The sequence below is a fragment of the Phocoena phocoena genome, chromosome 15 (genome assembly GCF_963924675.1).
Source record: "Phocoena phocoena chromosome 15, mPhoPho1.1, whole genome shotgun sequence".
Lineage (NCBI taxonomy): Eukaryota > Metazoa > Chordata > Mammalia > Artiodactyla > Phocoenidae > Phocoena > Phocoena phocoena.
Window position 1 is genome coordinate 14,714,907 of NC_089233.1, and position 14,347 is coordinate 14,729,253.

Here is a 14,347-nt window from a genome sequence, read left to right on the forward strand (position 1 = left end):
CATAACTTAACTATCCACTATACATTTAATAACTTTTGCAGAGGCCAAGGACAACATGGAAATAAACACATTTTTTTTTCTTTTTAAAGAATAAAACAGTCACCTGGTCAAAAACTGAAGCCATACAAAAGGACATAAAATGAAAAGCAAGTCTCATAGACTCCCAGCTCTCCTTTCCAGATATGATCCTGGTTAAGTTTCTGTGTAAATTACAACCTTTTATTTCTGAAATGTTGATTACTAATGCTATGGGAATATTACAAAGACCATATTTCTTATAAAGGTTAAGTCTCCTAGAGCCTGTCTGACTTAATCAGAAACTTAATCAGAGGCTAAATTCAGGTCCCAAATAAAGAAACTTAAAATTTTCTTGAAATCCAACAGAAAATTTAGATCTAAATAGATTGAACTTAAGAAAAAAATTAAAATTAAAAAAATACATATATATGTTAGCTTTTAAGTCAGATTTCATTTCATTTCTTCCTATCCATGGCAAAACAAACTCTTCTTCAAAGATTTATAAAAATAGCACAAGTTGGCAGTCACCTGCAAACAATTTATTATTAACTAATTAAGCCCTAAATCCATGAAGAAAAAGCACCTAACACACTCAAGGTCAAAATGCAACAAAAATAATACAAGCACATGCATGCCTTGACAAATCAACAGCTCCTGGTAAAATTCCTGATACTCAAAAGAGAGATTTAAAAATAAATGCCCTGGGCCTTTATCACCTTCTGAGATGACCCATGCTCTGTCTGTGGAGTGTGTTTCTCTCTAAATAAATCCACTTCTTACCTATCACTTTGTCTCTCACTGAATTCTTTCTGCAATGAAAAATAAAAATAAAAATATAAATGCCCTGTACATGTATGGCTGATTCATTTTGTTGTGCAGTGGAGGCTAACACAACATTGTAAAGCAAACATACTCCAATAAAAATTAATTTTAAAAATATAAAATAAAAAATAAATGCCCTGTTAATTTCAACGTTGCCTGTAAGCAGATCTCAATTGATCTTTAGATGATAAGGTTAAGATGAACATAACTGCCTATTGGCAGGGGTGGTGGGGAGGCTGAAATAACCTGGGAATTCCAAGGGGTGGGAAGTAATCCAATTAACAGAAGCACTGAAAATGTGATCTTACAACATGAGTACCAATTTGAAAAATTAATGTCTATGGGGATTTTCTTCCCCAAATAGGGAGCAGAGTGAATATGGGAAATTAATTTTTAACAATATTCCTAGGATCTAAGGCAACTACATGTCTGAGGCTACTAAACTCTCCAAAGCCTGAATATTAACAAGTCCTTCACATGGTAATTATTCTAATATTTTAAATTCAAAAACTGATGCAACAGTCAAAAAATTCAAATTCTTAGTAATTAACCTCTAGCTCTTCATGTTCCATCCACAAAAAGAGCTACATAACTATACCCTCTCCATTTTTGGGTTTTTTTTTGTTTCGAGCCACAATTTGCACCTTGTGGGATCTTAGTTCCTTGACCAGGGATTGAACCCATGCCCTCAGCAGTGAAAGTGCAGAGTCCTAACCACTGGAACCCCAGGGAATTGCCCTTTTTAAAAGCTGCAAACAATTTGCCCATTGTGCAAATGAAGCTCACCTGGCTTCAACAGGCAGAGCCTGTCACAGGGCAGGAAACTGAAGGTATTCAGAAAGGCAGGTGACATGGTCATTCAGTCTGGAGTGCCTCTTTTCAACTGGAGCGAGCTGGTGCTCTACCATTTAAGACTAATTAGTGAGCTGTAAACAAAGCCCATGCCAGCAGAGGAAAGGGGCCTTTAGACCTAATGAAGAGTTGTCCAGGCGTTCTCTTATCTCTGCTGTTCTCAAGGAAAAGATTCCTCTAAGGTGAGCCCAGTTCAGTGGCTCATTTTAACTTAGAGCAACTATTTGCTGCTTTGGGAGTTTTTAGCCATCCAACAGGATTCTCGTAACTCAGCTCTCATCCTAGCAGTGCTCTGCATGCCTGCTTGGGAAGCTCCTGGGGAAGCAGATGAAATTAATTAGGATATGGCCCATCAAAGCCAGTGCAAGTATTTTACCAGCTGTGTACAGGGACCTTCCCACAACCATGGCAAAGGCCACAGAAGAAATATTTTTACCACAGAGAGTTCCACAGTATTGTCCTCTTGGACTCACTCTTCCTCTCTTTAGCTCTCTGCCCTGACAACCTCAGCCTATCCACCACGTTTCTTCTTTCAGAGGCACAAGGATTTCTTTTTAGCTTGTTTTTGAGAAAGGCTTATTTTTGTGGTTTACCCAACTAACCAGGAAATCAGGCCTGTTGGGATAGAAGGTAAAACCAAATAAATAATCCTCTGAACGTCTGGGAAATGGCTGCTGGGCCTTTCAACTTCACGAGACACTTGGGCCAGTTGTGCTCTTCTATGCTGGGTCCTCTTCATCCATTGTCACGTCATCGCTGGTATTTTGCTTCTGCTCAGCCTCTGGCCCCGCAGGGAGGATGCTTGTGACGGTGTGGAGCAGAGCTTCTATCTGCTCCTCTGTCAGCCGTTCTTCACTCTCCTCCACCATCTGCAGAAGGAAAGAAAACCCTCCAGGAGTTACAATGGGGCCTCACAGACAGGGCCCTGCCCATGTTGTTCCTGGTCCCGGCCCAGCCCCTCAGCACAGAGCTCAGGACCTAGCTCCTGAGCTGCCCGGGGTCTCTAGGTCCTTTCCATCTTGGCTCCACGGGAGAGAGAAGCCAGCTCAAACTCCAGGGTAAGCTGATGTGGCCGCTCCAAACGGGTCAGTGAAAAAAGCGAGTTGCAGGTTAGCATTTTTCCTTAAAAAGCAAAGCCTAACAGTTCTCTACTCACTCATACACACACATGCGTGCACACACACACACACACACACTCATACACACACACACACACACACACACACACATGCATATGCTGTTTATGCAAAGAAAACTCACCTCTGGGGAGAGAAATGGCATTTTATATACTTTTGTATATAACAACAAGCCCATCTGTAACTCATGAATAGTATCAACAACTCATCTGATGACTGCCCGCTATGTGCCAAATGGCCTGTATGTTTTTCTATTCCTCACTACTACCAACACTGACAAGGCCCATCAGGGAGCTCTTGCGCCTGGCACTGCGCCTTGCACTTCACACCCATTATTTCTTTTAAACCTCACAGCAAGTCCAGCAAAGGGCAGAACTACAATCCCAAGCCAGACCTGCCCATCTCTAACACCTACAATCTAACACACACACCGTGGCCTTGGTCATCTCCTGGGAATGCAGGAGTCTGATGAGTGATGGCTGGGAAACAATCTCCCACCACCCCATCAAAGGTCCACTTAGAGCCCAGTTTCTGACATGGTCCTGGATATCTGAACACACAGATGATATCCACGATTTGTGGCCTCACCTCTAATTCTCAATATGTTAATTAACACAAACATGATGTCATCAACCACCTCTGTAAAAGCAGTATGCAGGCGGTCAAGTTACTTAACCACGCTCACTTGGTGGCATTAGCCATCTATCACAAATAGCTTTCTCAGTTAAAGGTGTCCAGGGTCCTACCCTGTGGCATAGCAATCTCTGAAATCTGGCAACTAAGACCAAAAGGAGTTTCAGAAAGAAATCCTGGCAGATTTGAGTAAAGCATGGCTCACAATCCTCAAAAGGACTTCAGTCTGACTGCCTAGCTTCACAAACAACAGTACAGAATCTAAAGAAGCCAGGTGACATGCCCAAGATCAAAGTCCTGGCAAACCATTGGTCTCTTCATTCACCTCAGTCCAAAAATGTTTCCACAACTAGATAATAATCCTGGGTGTTCTAGAGTAAAGATCCAGGTGAACCAATGGGGCTTCTTCCCATCACACTGTGAAATAAAATGACCATATTCTAAAGATTCAAAGGTTCCATGTAACTTCTCTACTGAACAAGAAACAATCCTCAAAAGCCCACTTTTACAATCAGCCATGTAAAATTACGGTCTGTAAAAGGAAATACTCTAACATACACCGCCTCCAAAGAATGAAGGAGGAGGAAGGAGGGATATATCTGACTTGATAATTTAATCTTGAGGAAAAAATGATCTCTATTTGGGAGAAAAGTGTCTCCAAGTTTATGAATAACTGGCACACACAGTTGATGATGAACTGTTTCCTCAGGGGAAGAGGGTGAAGGAGACTTAGACTGTTGTTAGACCAGTGACAACCTCCCTCCATTATCTGTGCTCCACAGTGGACCAGGGGTTTTCCTACAATCACTGCCACCAGAGCTTCTCTTCTCAATGATGCTGTACATAAAATGAGGACAATTTACAGACAAGTATATGGAGGCTCCGCATCACAAGGAAAACGTGATCTGTATCTCACAGCAAGCAGTGCAAGGTCTTTTGAGACTTTGAGTCCCAGCTCCTTCTAGAATATCACGGCCTCAAGTAAGAGGTTTCTATCATTTCATCTCTTAGAGACATTGTATGGCACACCAGAGTCCACTGGTTTGAAAGTTTGGTTGTATGACCTCTGAGGGCTCTTTTTAGAAAACCAAACAGAGAGGATTTTGACAGGCCACCTTCTTGCATCCCAATCTCTGGGTCTGACAGATCCAGTTTCATCTAGGTGTGTTCTTAGCAACAGGGCTGACAAGCTTTACTAATTTTGCCAAATTTGCCGAGAGCAGAAGCCTTTATCAGCACACAACCCTCAGGGATAGAGTCGGGAAATTTTCTTTCCCAGTCACAGGAAGAAAACCTGAGCTGTACTAAGCAGAATGAAATATACACAAAAAAGAAACTTGCAGAAACCAAAAACTTACTAACCCCTCTTGGATCGCTAGAGTAAATAATAACTATATTATTCCTCAGCTTTTCTTTCCAACACAGAAGAAACAGCCCAAATAAAGAAATGCAAAGCACCGTCTCAACATTCCCAAACATTAAAGGGTTCAAGTTGTTCTGAATGTAAGGGCAAATGAAATGTAAAAATACAAAGTTTTTGTAGGCAGGTCAACATAAATGATAAATTTTTTATCATAGATGAAGATCACACTGGTTATCAGGGCTGTCAGACTGGGCTGCTGCATTCCAAAAATGGTTGCTTCTCACTCTAAGCTGCCAAGCCTAACCTCCTACTTTCCTCAAAACAACGCAAAGTCTAACAGCAGCAGACACTTCTAGCTATATGACCCAGAACGGTTCACTTAACCTCTATATAGTTTGAGTTTTTCTAAAGTAAAACAAAAGTAACGCCTATAGTAAGGACCAAAGGAGAACATAATTTAAGCATGGAACTATGTAATTCAAGCCTTTTTACAATCACTAAACTACAATAGGCACAGATGGCAGTGCCGTTCAGGACAGTGGCCTGTGAGGTCAGGGGGGTCACGGTCCTGTCTTTAGGCCAGAGGACTCACAAATGGTCCCAAATGAATATATAGCAGGGCATGGCAGAGGTCACAGAGCTGGTGGCTTCCTCATTTCCTCACACACAGCAGGCAGCTGGCTGTGGATCTGAGGATCACAACAAATCATGGCTGAAGTTGAAATGAAAAAAAGAAGCTTCAGTCTCCAAAAGTGAATCCTGACAAATGCTGAATATTGGGATTACTTCTGGACCCAGGGAGAATAAGTGGCTGTAAGGTTAACACAGGGAAATTCTCAAGTCCTCTGCACTTTCCACTCTAGGGAAAACCTCATTTCTTATCCCTTTCTGGTGAGAAGAGACACTGCTACAAATCTTGGTAAATGATTTGCTAACCCTTTGTAGCCAAATCCCAGGCTGGGAAAAATCTGGCCAAAAAACAGTCCCACTGCTGGGAAATAACACACCCAGTTTTTAACAAGGCCTATCTACCTGTGGAAAGGAGGGGATGCCACACACACACCTTTCTCCTCACCATGTAGAAGCACATGGCTTGGAGGAACAGAGTAAGGTTTCTGAATCAGACCCACTCAGCCACTCACTAACCAAGACTATGGTGAGGGCATTAAAGGTGACGTATACAAAGCCCCTGGCACCAAGTCTGGCATAGAGCAGGCAATCTTAATAGCAGCTAATCTTATCAGGTAATGAGAGCTTTCTACAGGCTCTGGGATGAGGTCATGCTAATCCTCCTCATCTCTTCTCTCCATCTGTCATTAAGCCATGAATAACATATGTTGCTGATTAAAGTTGGAGGAGACATGACATGTGATCCTTAAACCAGAAGGACAGGGATTAGTTTCTTGCTGTTTTGTTTTTTCTCTTTTCTAAGCTGAATCTCCAATATAGTCGAAAGCATCAGAATAATGAGGATATATAAAAAAAAAAAAGGATCTCTGCTTAGCCTGAAGCCCAGTTCCCCCAGAAAGGCACCCTTTATGGAAGGAATTCTTCTAATTTAATTTTGGGTGCATTCTGAAGGGGAGAAACAAAATGCTGAGAAGACAGTAAAAGTTTTAGTCAAAAATTAAATACTCCACAATCCTTTTTAAAAAAGGTTTTTTTGTTTTGTTTTTAAGCAACTCTAAATATCAGAGGTATTTTTGGCCATTTTCTTCTACATTTTTCTGAAGGAAACTTGACAAAGAGCTAAATACTTCTAAAACTGACTTTGAAAACTGCTTTATTCTCATTTTATTAATTCTTCAGCCAAACTTTTCTTTTACTCGCAGTTGAATGGCCTGCCTAATATTTGGAGCTTAACAGTGCTCTCTGCCCTGTACGTGGAAGGAAAGCATGGCACATGCCAGTACAACAACCACTGGGTCTGCACCACTGGGCCTCATCTTCACACTCTCCTTATACCATCTCCACCTTTTACTCTGGCTTCCCCAATTCTAAAGCTTTATGCTGTTTGCACGTGTTGAGGTTCCACTGAATGGTTTCACGCGGGGAAACAAGATGATCAAATGTGTGGCTTTAGAAAGTGAACTCTGATCGTGGTGTAGAAGATGGACAGGAGGGGGCTGGACTGGAGGCAGGGAGACCGGTGAGAGGACAGGTGCAAGAGCCGAGCTGAGAAACAATTACAGGAATTAATGCAGTGCGGTACGGAGAGAAGAACGAACAAGAGGAGAGAGAAGCAAGAGAACCTGGGACTGACTGACTAACTAGGAGATAAAGGGAAGGGAGTGACTTCTGGGCTTCTAGCTTGGGACACTGGACCAGAAGGGTAGGAGAGAGCGAGCAGGCGGGAAAGTGCACATGCACTCCATTAACCAAGAGAAGATACAGGTGAAGGAGGTTAAAGGGTGGGAGTGGGGGAGATAAACACCAGTCATGTCGAATCTAATGTTTTTACCTGGTTGGCAATAACCTCTACAGGGAAGCAATGGCCAGAATAGTGTAGGACACCGGGGAGACGAGGAGCTGCCAAGTCATAGCCCCAGACCCGACAGAAGGAATTGAATTTTCTCCAGTCCTTCCCTTTCCCGAAGTCCATACTAACTAGCATCAAATTGGTGAGGGTTCTTTTCACTTACAGAATGGGTGGTCTGGTAGTCTTTTCAAGTAATGGCAGTTCCTGGCTTGTCTGAGCTCAGCCTTTAGGACCCTTTCTACATCTCAGACCCAGAAACTAACCCGCCCAAATTCAAGCCTCCTTCACTCACCAGCTGGATCTCAACAGCAGTCACTGGCCTGTGATTCAACAGCTGAAGCTTTTCAGCTCTGTCAAAAGAAAAGTACAGAGCATTTAAAACTCTCATACCCCTAAGGATTTTGAGTCTTGACCAAGCTGTTTAGAGAACACTCTGTCAGATAACAAATGGAAGAACAACTTGGAACATGGCCCTCAGTTTCTTCAACTGTAAAACAAAAGAATGGGAGTAAGAGAGTCCTATATCAGTGACTCTTACTCAAGGGCACAAATGTGTATTAGAATCCTAATGGTACAGAGGCTTGGATTACAAGAAATGGATTGACAGCAGATAGCACAGGTGTAGTTTTAATAAATTTTATTTGGAAAATGTGAATAATGCTTTCTTAATCCAAGTTATAGAAAGTAAAAGATTGACAAAATCATCTTGGTTGGTCATCACTTAGAAATGGTTGAGAATTCCTTTTTGAGATTAAGATTAAATGTTATTCAGACTTGGCCTGTTATCTTAGTAAACAAAAACAAGGACTCTAGGGGGACAGGAGTTAATACACAGTAGTATAAGACACAGTCTTCTGCCCTCAAAGAGCTTACAATCCAGTTGGGGAGAGAAGACAAATACAAGGAAATTTCAACAAAAGATTTAAGTAACAGTGAAGATACTCGTTATCATCTGTCACAATTTACAGCTCCTTGCTGAAGGGGTGGTTGAAATGTGTGGACTCTCAAAGATGAGAGGACTTGAAAGAAAGTGGCTTCAATTACCACCCTTGTGCAGGTGACAATTTCTACATTTCTCTCTCAATCTGATCCTGGAGCTCCAGCTTCCTCTTTCTTTCTTTCTTTCTTTAAAAATTTATTTATTTATTTGTTTGTTTGTTTGCACCAGGTCTTAGTTGCATCAGGCGGGCTCCTTAGTTGTGGCATGTGAACTCTTAGTTGCGGTACTCACGTGCAATCTAGTTCCCTGAGCAGGGAACAAACCCAGGCCCCCTGCACTGGGAGCACAGAGTCCTACCCACTGCACCACCAGGGAAGTCCCTCCAACTTCATCTTTCAATTCAATAAACAATTCTGGAATAAAGTGATGAATAAGCCACAATTTCCACAGCCAGGTGTTTGGGGAAGCAGTACCAGATACCCAGTTCTCCCTAAGCCTTGGTTTCACCACCTGTCAAACAGGAATGACAACAGTACTTACTGATCTCATAAGGAGATTATGAGGGATGAAAATCTTACCATTTATAGCAGGAGCAGCTACCACTTACTGCATACCTTCCATATAGCAAGCACATTTAACCCTCAAACTTGACATTGAGATGGTAAAGAAATACTTTGTCCAAGGTTACACAGCTAGTAAATGGCAGAGCTGGGACTCTGTGATGAAAGCCCATGTCCATAACCATTCATAGTGTTCATAATGACGACCCACACAGTGATTTCCCCGTAAATGGTAGTCACAGTAAAAAGGCGGCTGTAGTTAAACTCCACTCCTCACAGTCCCCCAAACATTCACTCTAGACTTCAGAGAAGAGACGACTCTTGCACTGCACCCTTAAGGATTTTCTAGGCAAAAAGGAAAAGAGGAATGGGCGGTCAGGGAAGGAACAGTACAAGTAAACACCCAGAAGAACAAAAATTCATGGAGTTTCAGGAAATGGCTGCTAGAGAGGCTGTGGGACACAGGTTGAAAGAGCCATCTGGGACAAGGTCACAAAGGGCCCTGACTACCAACAGGCCAGATGTTACTCTGTAGACACTGGAGAGCAAGTGAAGGAAGGAGTGGCTTGCTGGGCCTAGAACACCTGAGAAAATGGAGGCAGAGACACTGTAACACTCAAAAGTTGTGAACCTGGGTGGCGGCAGCAGCAGCAGGAAAGGAAATGAGAGTCTGGACCTGCGAAATGCTCCTGGTCACCTTCAGGTACAGTCAACAGGACCTGACAACTGCCTAGGTTGGGTCGGGGGGTGGGGTGAAGGAAATGCGAGAGTTAAGGCTTACTGTCAGCTGTTTAGCCTGTTTGGAAAAAATGTATTAATTGAAAATTTGAATTTGAGTTTGTGGTACTTTTGGAACCACAGTGAAGAGGTCTCAGTCGAACAGCCTGTCTAGTTTTAGTTCTAGTTTGGTCTAGAACTAAAGAAAAAGAACAGAGCTGGCTTTATTATCAAGGAGTTATGTGAAACCACGAGAGTGGAAATCGTAGTCCAGAGACCAGCTGCTGAGTAAATGAAGACCCAGACAGAACACCATAAAACACCTCCATTCAAGGGGCCGGGAGAGAAATCAGCAAAGGAGCAAGGAGTGAAAAGAGAAAAAGAAAAACTTAGGACAGTGGTGTGATGGAAACCAAGAGAGGAAAAGTTCAGGACAGAGGGTATTATCAACAGTGTCAAATGCTGAAGAGAGGAAAGTAGGTTAATGGTACAGAAGTCACTGGATTTGCCAAAAAGGAGGGCACTGGTGGCCTGGGCAAGTAGTTCAGTGGAATAAACAGTTACGGTGACAACTGGAGTGTGGGGACTGGGGAATAACTGTGGAGGAAATACCTCTTTTTTTTCTTTGTAATTCAATTATCATCACTTTATTCAAATCTTCAAAACAGTCTTTATTCTACATTTTTAGTATAAAAAACCCATAAGACAGATGCACCACAGTGCAGCTAAAGACATACAACACTGAACTTCCACAACAAACATAACATGTAGAGAACACAAAATTTAGGTGAACTGAAATTATAAGGTAAAATAAAATCCAATTTCAGAAAACAAAAATCAAAAGATTAAGGATCCCGAAATATTCTTAGCCCTAGTGAGATTTCACTGGACTCAAGTCATTTTGGAGTGAGACATTCACAATATGACCCCATTAACCCAGCTTAGGAATTCTTGGGAGCCATGAGTGGCCACATCAGGCACTCTGACAATAAATTGTAACCAATTTGTGATCTGAAAACTCCCCTTAATTTGGCTCTAAAGTCATCAGGCTTTTCAAAGGCATCCTCCTTGTTGCCCCTCTTATTTTAAACTGTTTCAGTACAGTTTCTATTGATATGCTTTGATATCAGGAAAAGTTGTTTTTCTGGCAACAAAGCAAATTTGGGTTTGGTTCATGTATAAAGAGATGATCTTTAAGGAGGGTCCAAAGGCACTCTCCACTTCTGCCTAAGGAGATCCAAAGTGGAAATAAAGGGGTCTGTGCTTAGGGCACAGAGGGAGTCTCAGAGGATCCTTATAAAAGACTAGTTAAAAGACGACACGTGGGAGAAGTGCAAGGAGAGAAGGAAATGGGTCTGACTGCTTTCTGTCCTGCACCACTGATTCAATGGAGACTGGTGGGAGGGAATGGAAGACTAGGGTAAAGGGTGGGATTAGGGCAAAGGGTGGAAAGGAAAAGGCAGACAACCAATGTATTTCATTTATAACAAGTAATAAAAAACAAAGACTTACAGGAGATTAAAGACCAATCAGAATAATCTGGCAACTTTAATCAGAAGATCAAAGTTCTCTCCAAACCTAATTTCATGTTTTATTACTAAAAGCAAAGACCAGTATGGTACAGTATTACTCCAGAGAAACTAAAGGAAGGTCCCTAGGGCTGCTTCACTCACATTCATTTTATGAATGGATACACCCCCCTATATCAAAATGCTTCAGGGCAGTAATGCTACTACTATATATATGGTTTCTTATTAAGTTTGAAAAGTGATTGAAAGTTTGGGCACCAGAAAGACACCTCAACAACATGTGTCTAAACCGCAACTTCAGGTTAATGTGACTAAAGCAGTTATATTGTGAGAAGCTATGTGATGTCTTTCCTGGCACAGAGGTGGCCTTGGTTCCTCACCGGATGGTGTAGTCACCATCTGAGCCACCCATGGAGAAGTTTCTCTTCCACTGAGTTACAAGGACATGGGCTCCCTGCATGACTGCAAGCTGCGCAGTGGGAGGATACCCGGTGCTGCAGGAGGAACCGTGCCAGCAGTAGCCTCAGCTCCAAATCTGGAACCTTCATCACACCCTCCTCCCACCGGCACTGTTGAACCACCTGGAGATGGGACCAACCAGATACTAAGCCATGGGGACTCTGCAACCTAAAAGGCCAACGGCCACAGACTAGGCCGTGGGAAGATACCGTGAGGTGCCAGGAAAAACAGCTGACACGGTGGGGACTGTGGCAGCCCCTGAGTGCACAAAGCTCGGATGGCAGACCTCTGAGCAGGCAGGTGAAGCATCAGTACAGGGTGGAACCTGAGGAAGATGCAAAGTCTGAGAGTACACCGGATTCCCAGGAGGCTGCGCAGGGTAGGCTGGCTGTGGTGGATACTGACCCCTGCCGTTCATGGAGGCTGTGGGTCTGGTTCAGCTCAGTGTCATGGACAGAAATGAGCTCTTGACAGGAGAGAAGTAAAAAAGCAATTATGGCCTGAGGAGGGCAGGTTCTGAAGGGAAACTGAAGCATGTTTGTCGGCTAAGAACACAAGCAGGTGGAGAGGCTGAAATTACAGGAGAGAAAAGAAAAGACCCTCAAAAAAAACAAAAGTTCAAAGTTTCCGTGAAAAGGCTCATGTTTCACTGAGATCACAGCAATGGGGAAAGAAAAAGCAAATTTAAGGAGATGTGAAGGGAAATGAGTTCATTTTGGATAGTTTTCTCAGTGAAGCAAAAGTGAGGTCACCATCTGAGAGGTCTGGACGTGAAGAGGGTTAACAGGACTAAAAGCTGCAGAGAATCGAGTAAGGAGGAGACTAGGAATAAGACTAGGAATAAGCAAGCAGCTTTGAAGGACCAGCTGAGTTGGAAAATATGAATCCTCACTCAAAACAAAATTATTTATTTTAACCACCATCATCTAACAGCATGAATAAAGAATAAAGAGTAGGAAAAGACATGGCTGGATAAATGAACATCTCAGCTACAAATCAATCAAAGCAACAGAACTCAGTTTACTGAACAGTCATTATCCTGCCAGGCTCTGAAATGCTGGAAATGTTCCTACAGTTGCAAAAAGAATAAGTCTTCTACCGACAAAATCATTACAGCTACTCCCTGAAAAACCCCAACCTGGAGTCAAACCAACCAGTCAAGTTCTCTGCTCTGCACCCCCAGGAGCTGAGCCCTGCTGAAGTCAAGTCCCAGAACCACACGTACTGCAGGTGCCAGTTCTGGGGGCGGTGGTTACAAACATGCCCCCCGACTTCATAATCAGGCTTATTTTTATCATCTCTACTTTCTCTCCACTTAATTCACTGCACTTTAGCTCCCCCCACAACTGGTCACCAAAACTGTTCTCATTAAAGGGCGCAGGGAGCTCCATGCTGACCACTTTTTTTTTTTTTTAATGAATTTACTTATTTTTGGCTGCATTGGGTCTTCATTGCTGCACATGGGTTATTTACAGACCTGGGTCTCAAAGGCAAGTCCTTCTACTCCTGGCAGACATGGCTGTACATCCTAAGGAGATCTCAGGATGAGACCTGGGGCTGCAAGCCAGGCTGCACTTCTTAAGAACAAAGTACCTCAAGCAAAAAAATTTAAATGATTAGAGAATCAAATGCCTTGGGGAATTAACATGCTACAGGAAACAATGACGTAGGACTTAGTGTCAAAGTGATTTTAAGCTGAGTCTCAAAACTACCATTTTGCTGAATAAAGCTATAAAGTCAAATGAAACATGGTTCCTCCCAAACCTTCAAGAACTCTAGCAATGGAGGCTTTTAAGGAAATTAATGCAGCTCCAGTTTGTACTACTAGAACCAGACCACTTAAGGGCTATTATCTTGAATCTCCTCTTCCTGAGAGAATGGTAGAGAAAAACTCTATCGGGATATTCAGAAATAAGAATTAAAGAGCACTTCACAGCAGTTTTTGTTATAAATGTGATTCCTGTCTTAAACTGTACTGGCTAGCACAAAATGATCCAGGTCTTGATAGCATATGGCAAGCAGCCCCCTGAGTCACCAGGCACTGAGGCCAAATGAATTCCAGTGGGCTGCAATAGTTGGCTACCGCCCAGAGGAGCCGGGCCCAGGGACAGTGAACGAAGCCTGCCGGCCCCCTCTACTGTTGTTTTCAGAACAACACTGCCTGCAGCTTTTGCTTCCTACAGTCATAGATAACCTGTGTGTCAATAAGAACCCTGGCATGTTCATCTGTCCCAGGAATCAACCATTTAATGAAAAGTAGACATTAAAGGGTCAAAAAGGACTTTACAAATCTTCAAATTTAGGATCACAAATGGAAAAAGAGAACTGAAATAAATCCTCCCCTGAATATTACAGTCTACTTGAAATATATATAGATTATGGCCAATCATGAATCAGCTTGCAAGGCAACTGAATAGTAGCCAGGTGCATATTTATAGCAGAAAAGATGTAGGGATTGCGAAGCAAAACACCAGGCAAACAGCTGAGAAGAGGTCTTAAAAATCGACCATTAGGACTTCTGTTGTAGACAAGATGGAGTAAACCCACTAAAGCCTCTTTCTGTTGTTTACAACAACAACAAACGCAAGACAAAACACAAAAGCAAAAACCTGGACTCTGAAAACAAAAGTAGGTGGACTGGAAAGGGAAACAAAACTTGAAGAAAGCTAGAACTAGTTGGTGGGACTTCCCTGGTAGTCCAGTGGTTAAGAATCCGCCTTCCAATGCAGGGGACACGGGTTCAATCTCTGGTTGGGGAACTAAGATCCCACATGTCGCCGGGCAACTAAGCCCACGCACCTCAACTACTGAGCCCGCACGCCTCAACTAGAGAGCCCAC

At 42.7% G+C, this 14,347-nt stretch overlaps 1 protein-coding gene and 1 pseudogene across 1 annotated transcript in view; both read right to left on the reverse strand.

Annotated features, from left to right (window-relative positions):
- Nucleotides 1-2,411: 2,411 nt before the first annotated feature.
- CRCP (CGRP receptor component) overlaps nt 2,412-14,347 on the reverse strand; it is a 36,043-nt gene continuing 24,107 nt past the window's right edge. Inside the window, exons 6-7 of the mRNA XM_065893169.1 lie at nt 7,596-7,653; nt 2,412-2,561 (exon numbers count right to left, since the gene is read on the reverse strand). Coding sequence (XP_065749241.1) covers nt 2,412-2,561; nt 7,596-7,653 — 208 coding nt within the window. The remainder of the gene's footprint in view (nt 2,562-7,595; nt 7,654-14,347) is intronic.
- On the reverse strand, nt 11,426-11,926 carry LOC136134570 (DAZ-associated protein 2-like; annotated as a pseudogene).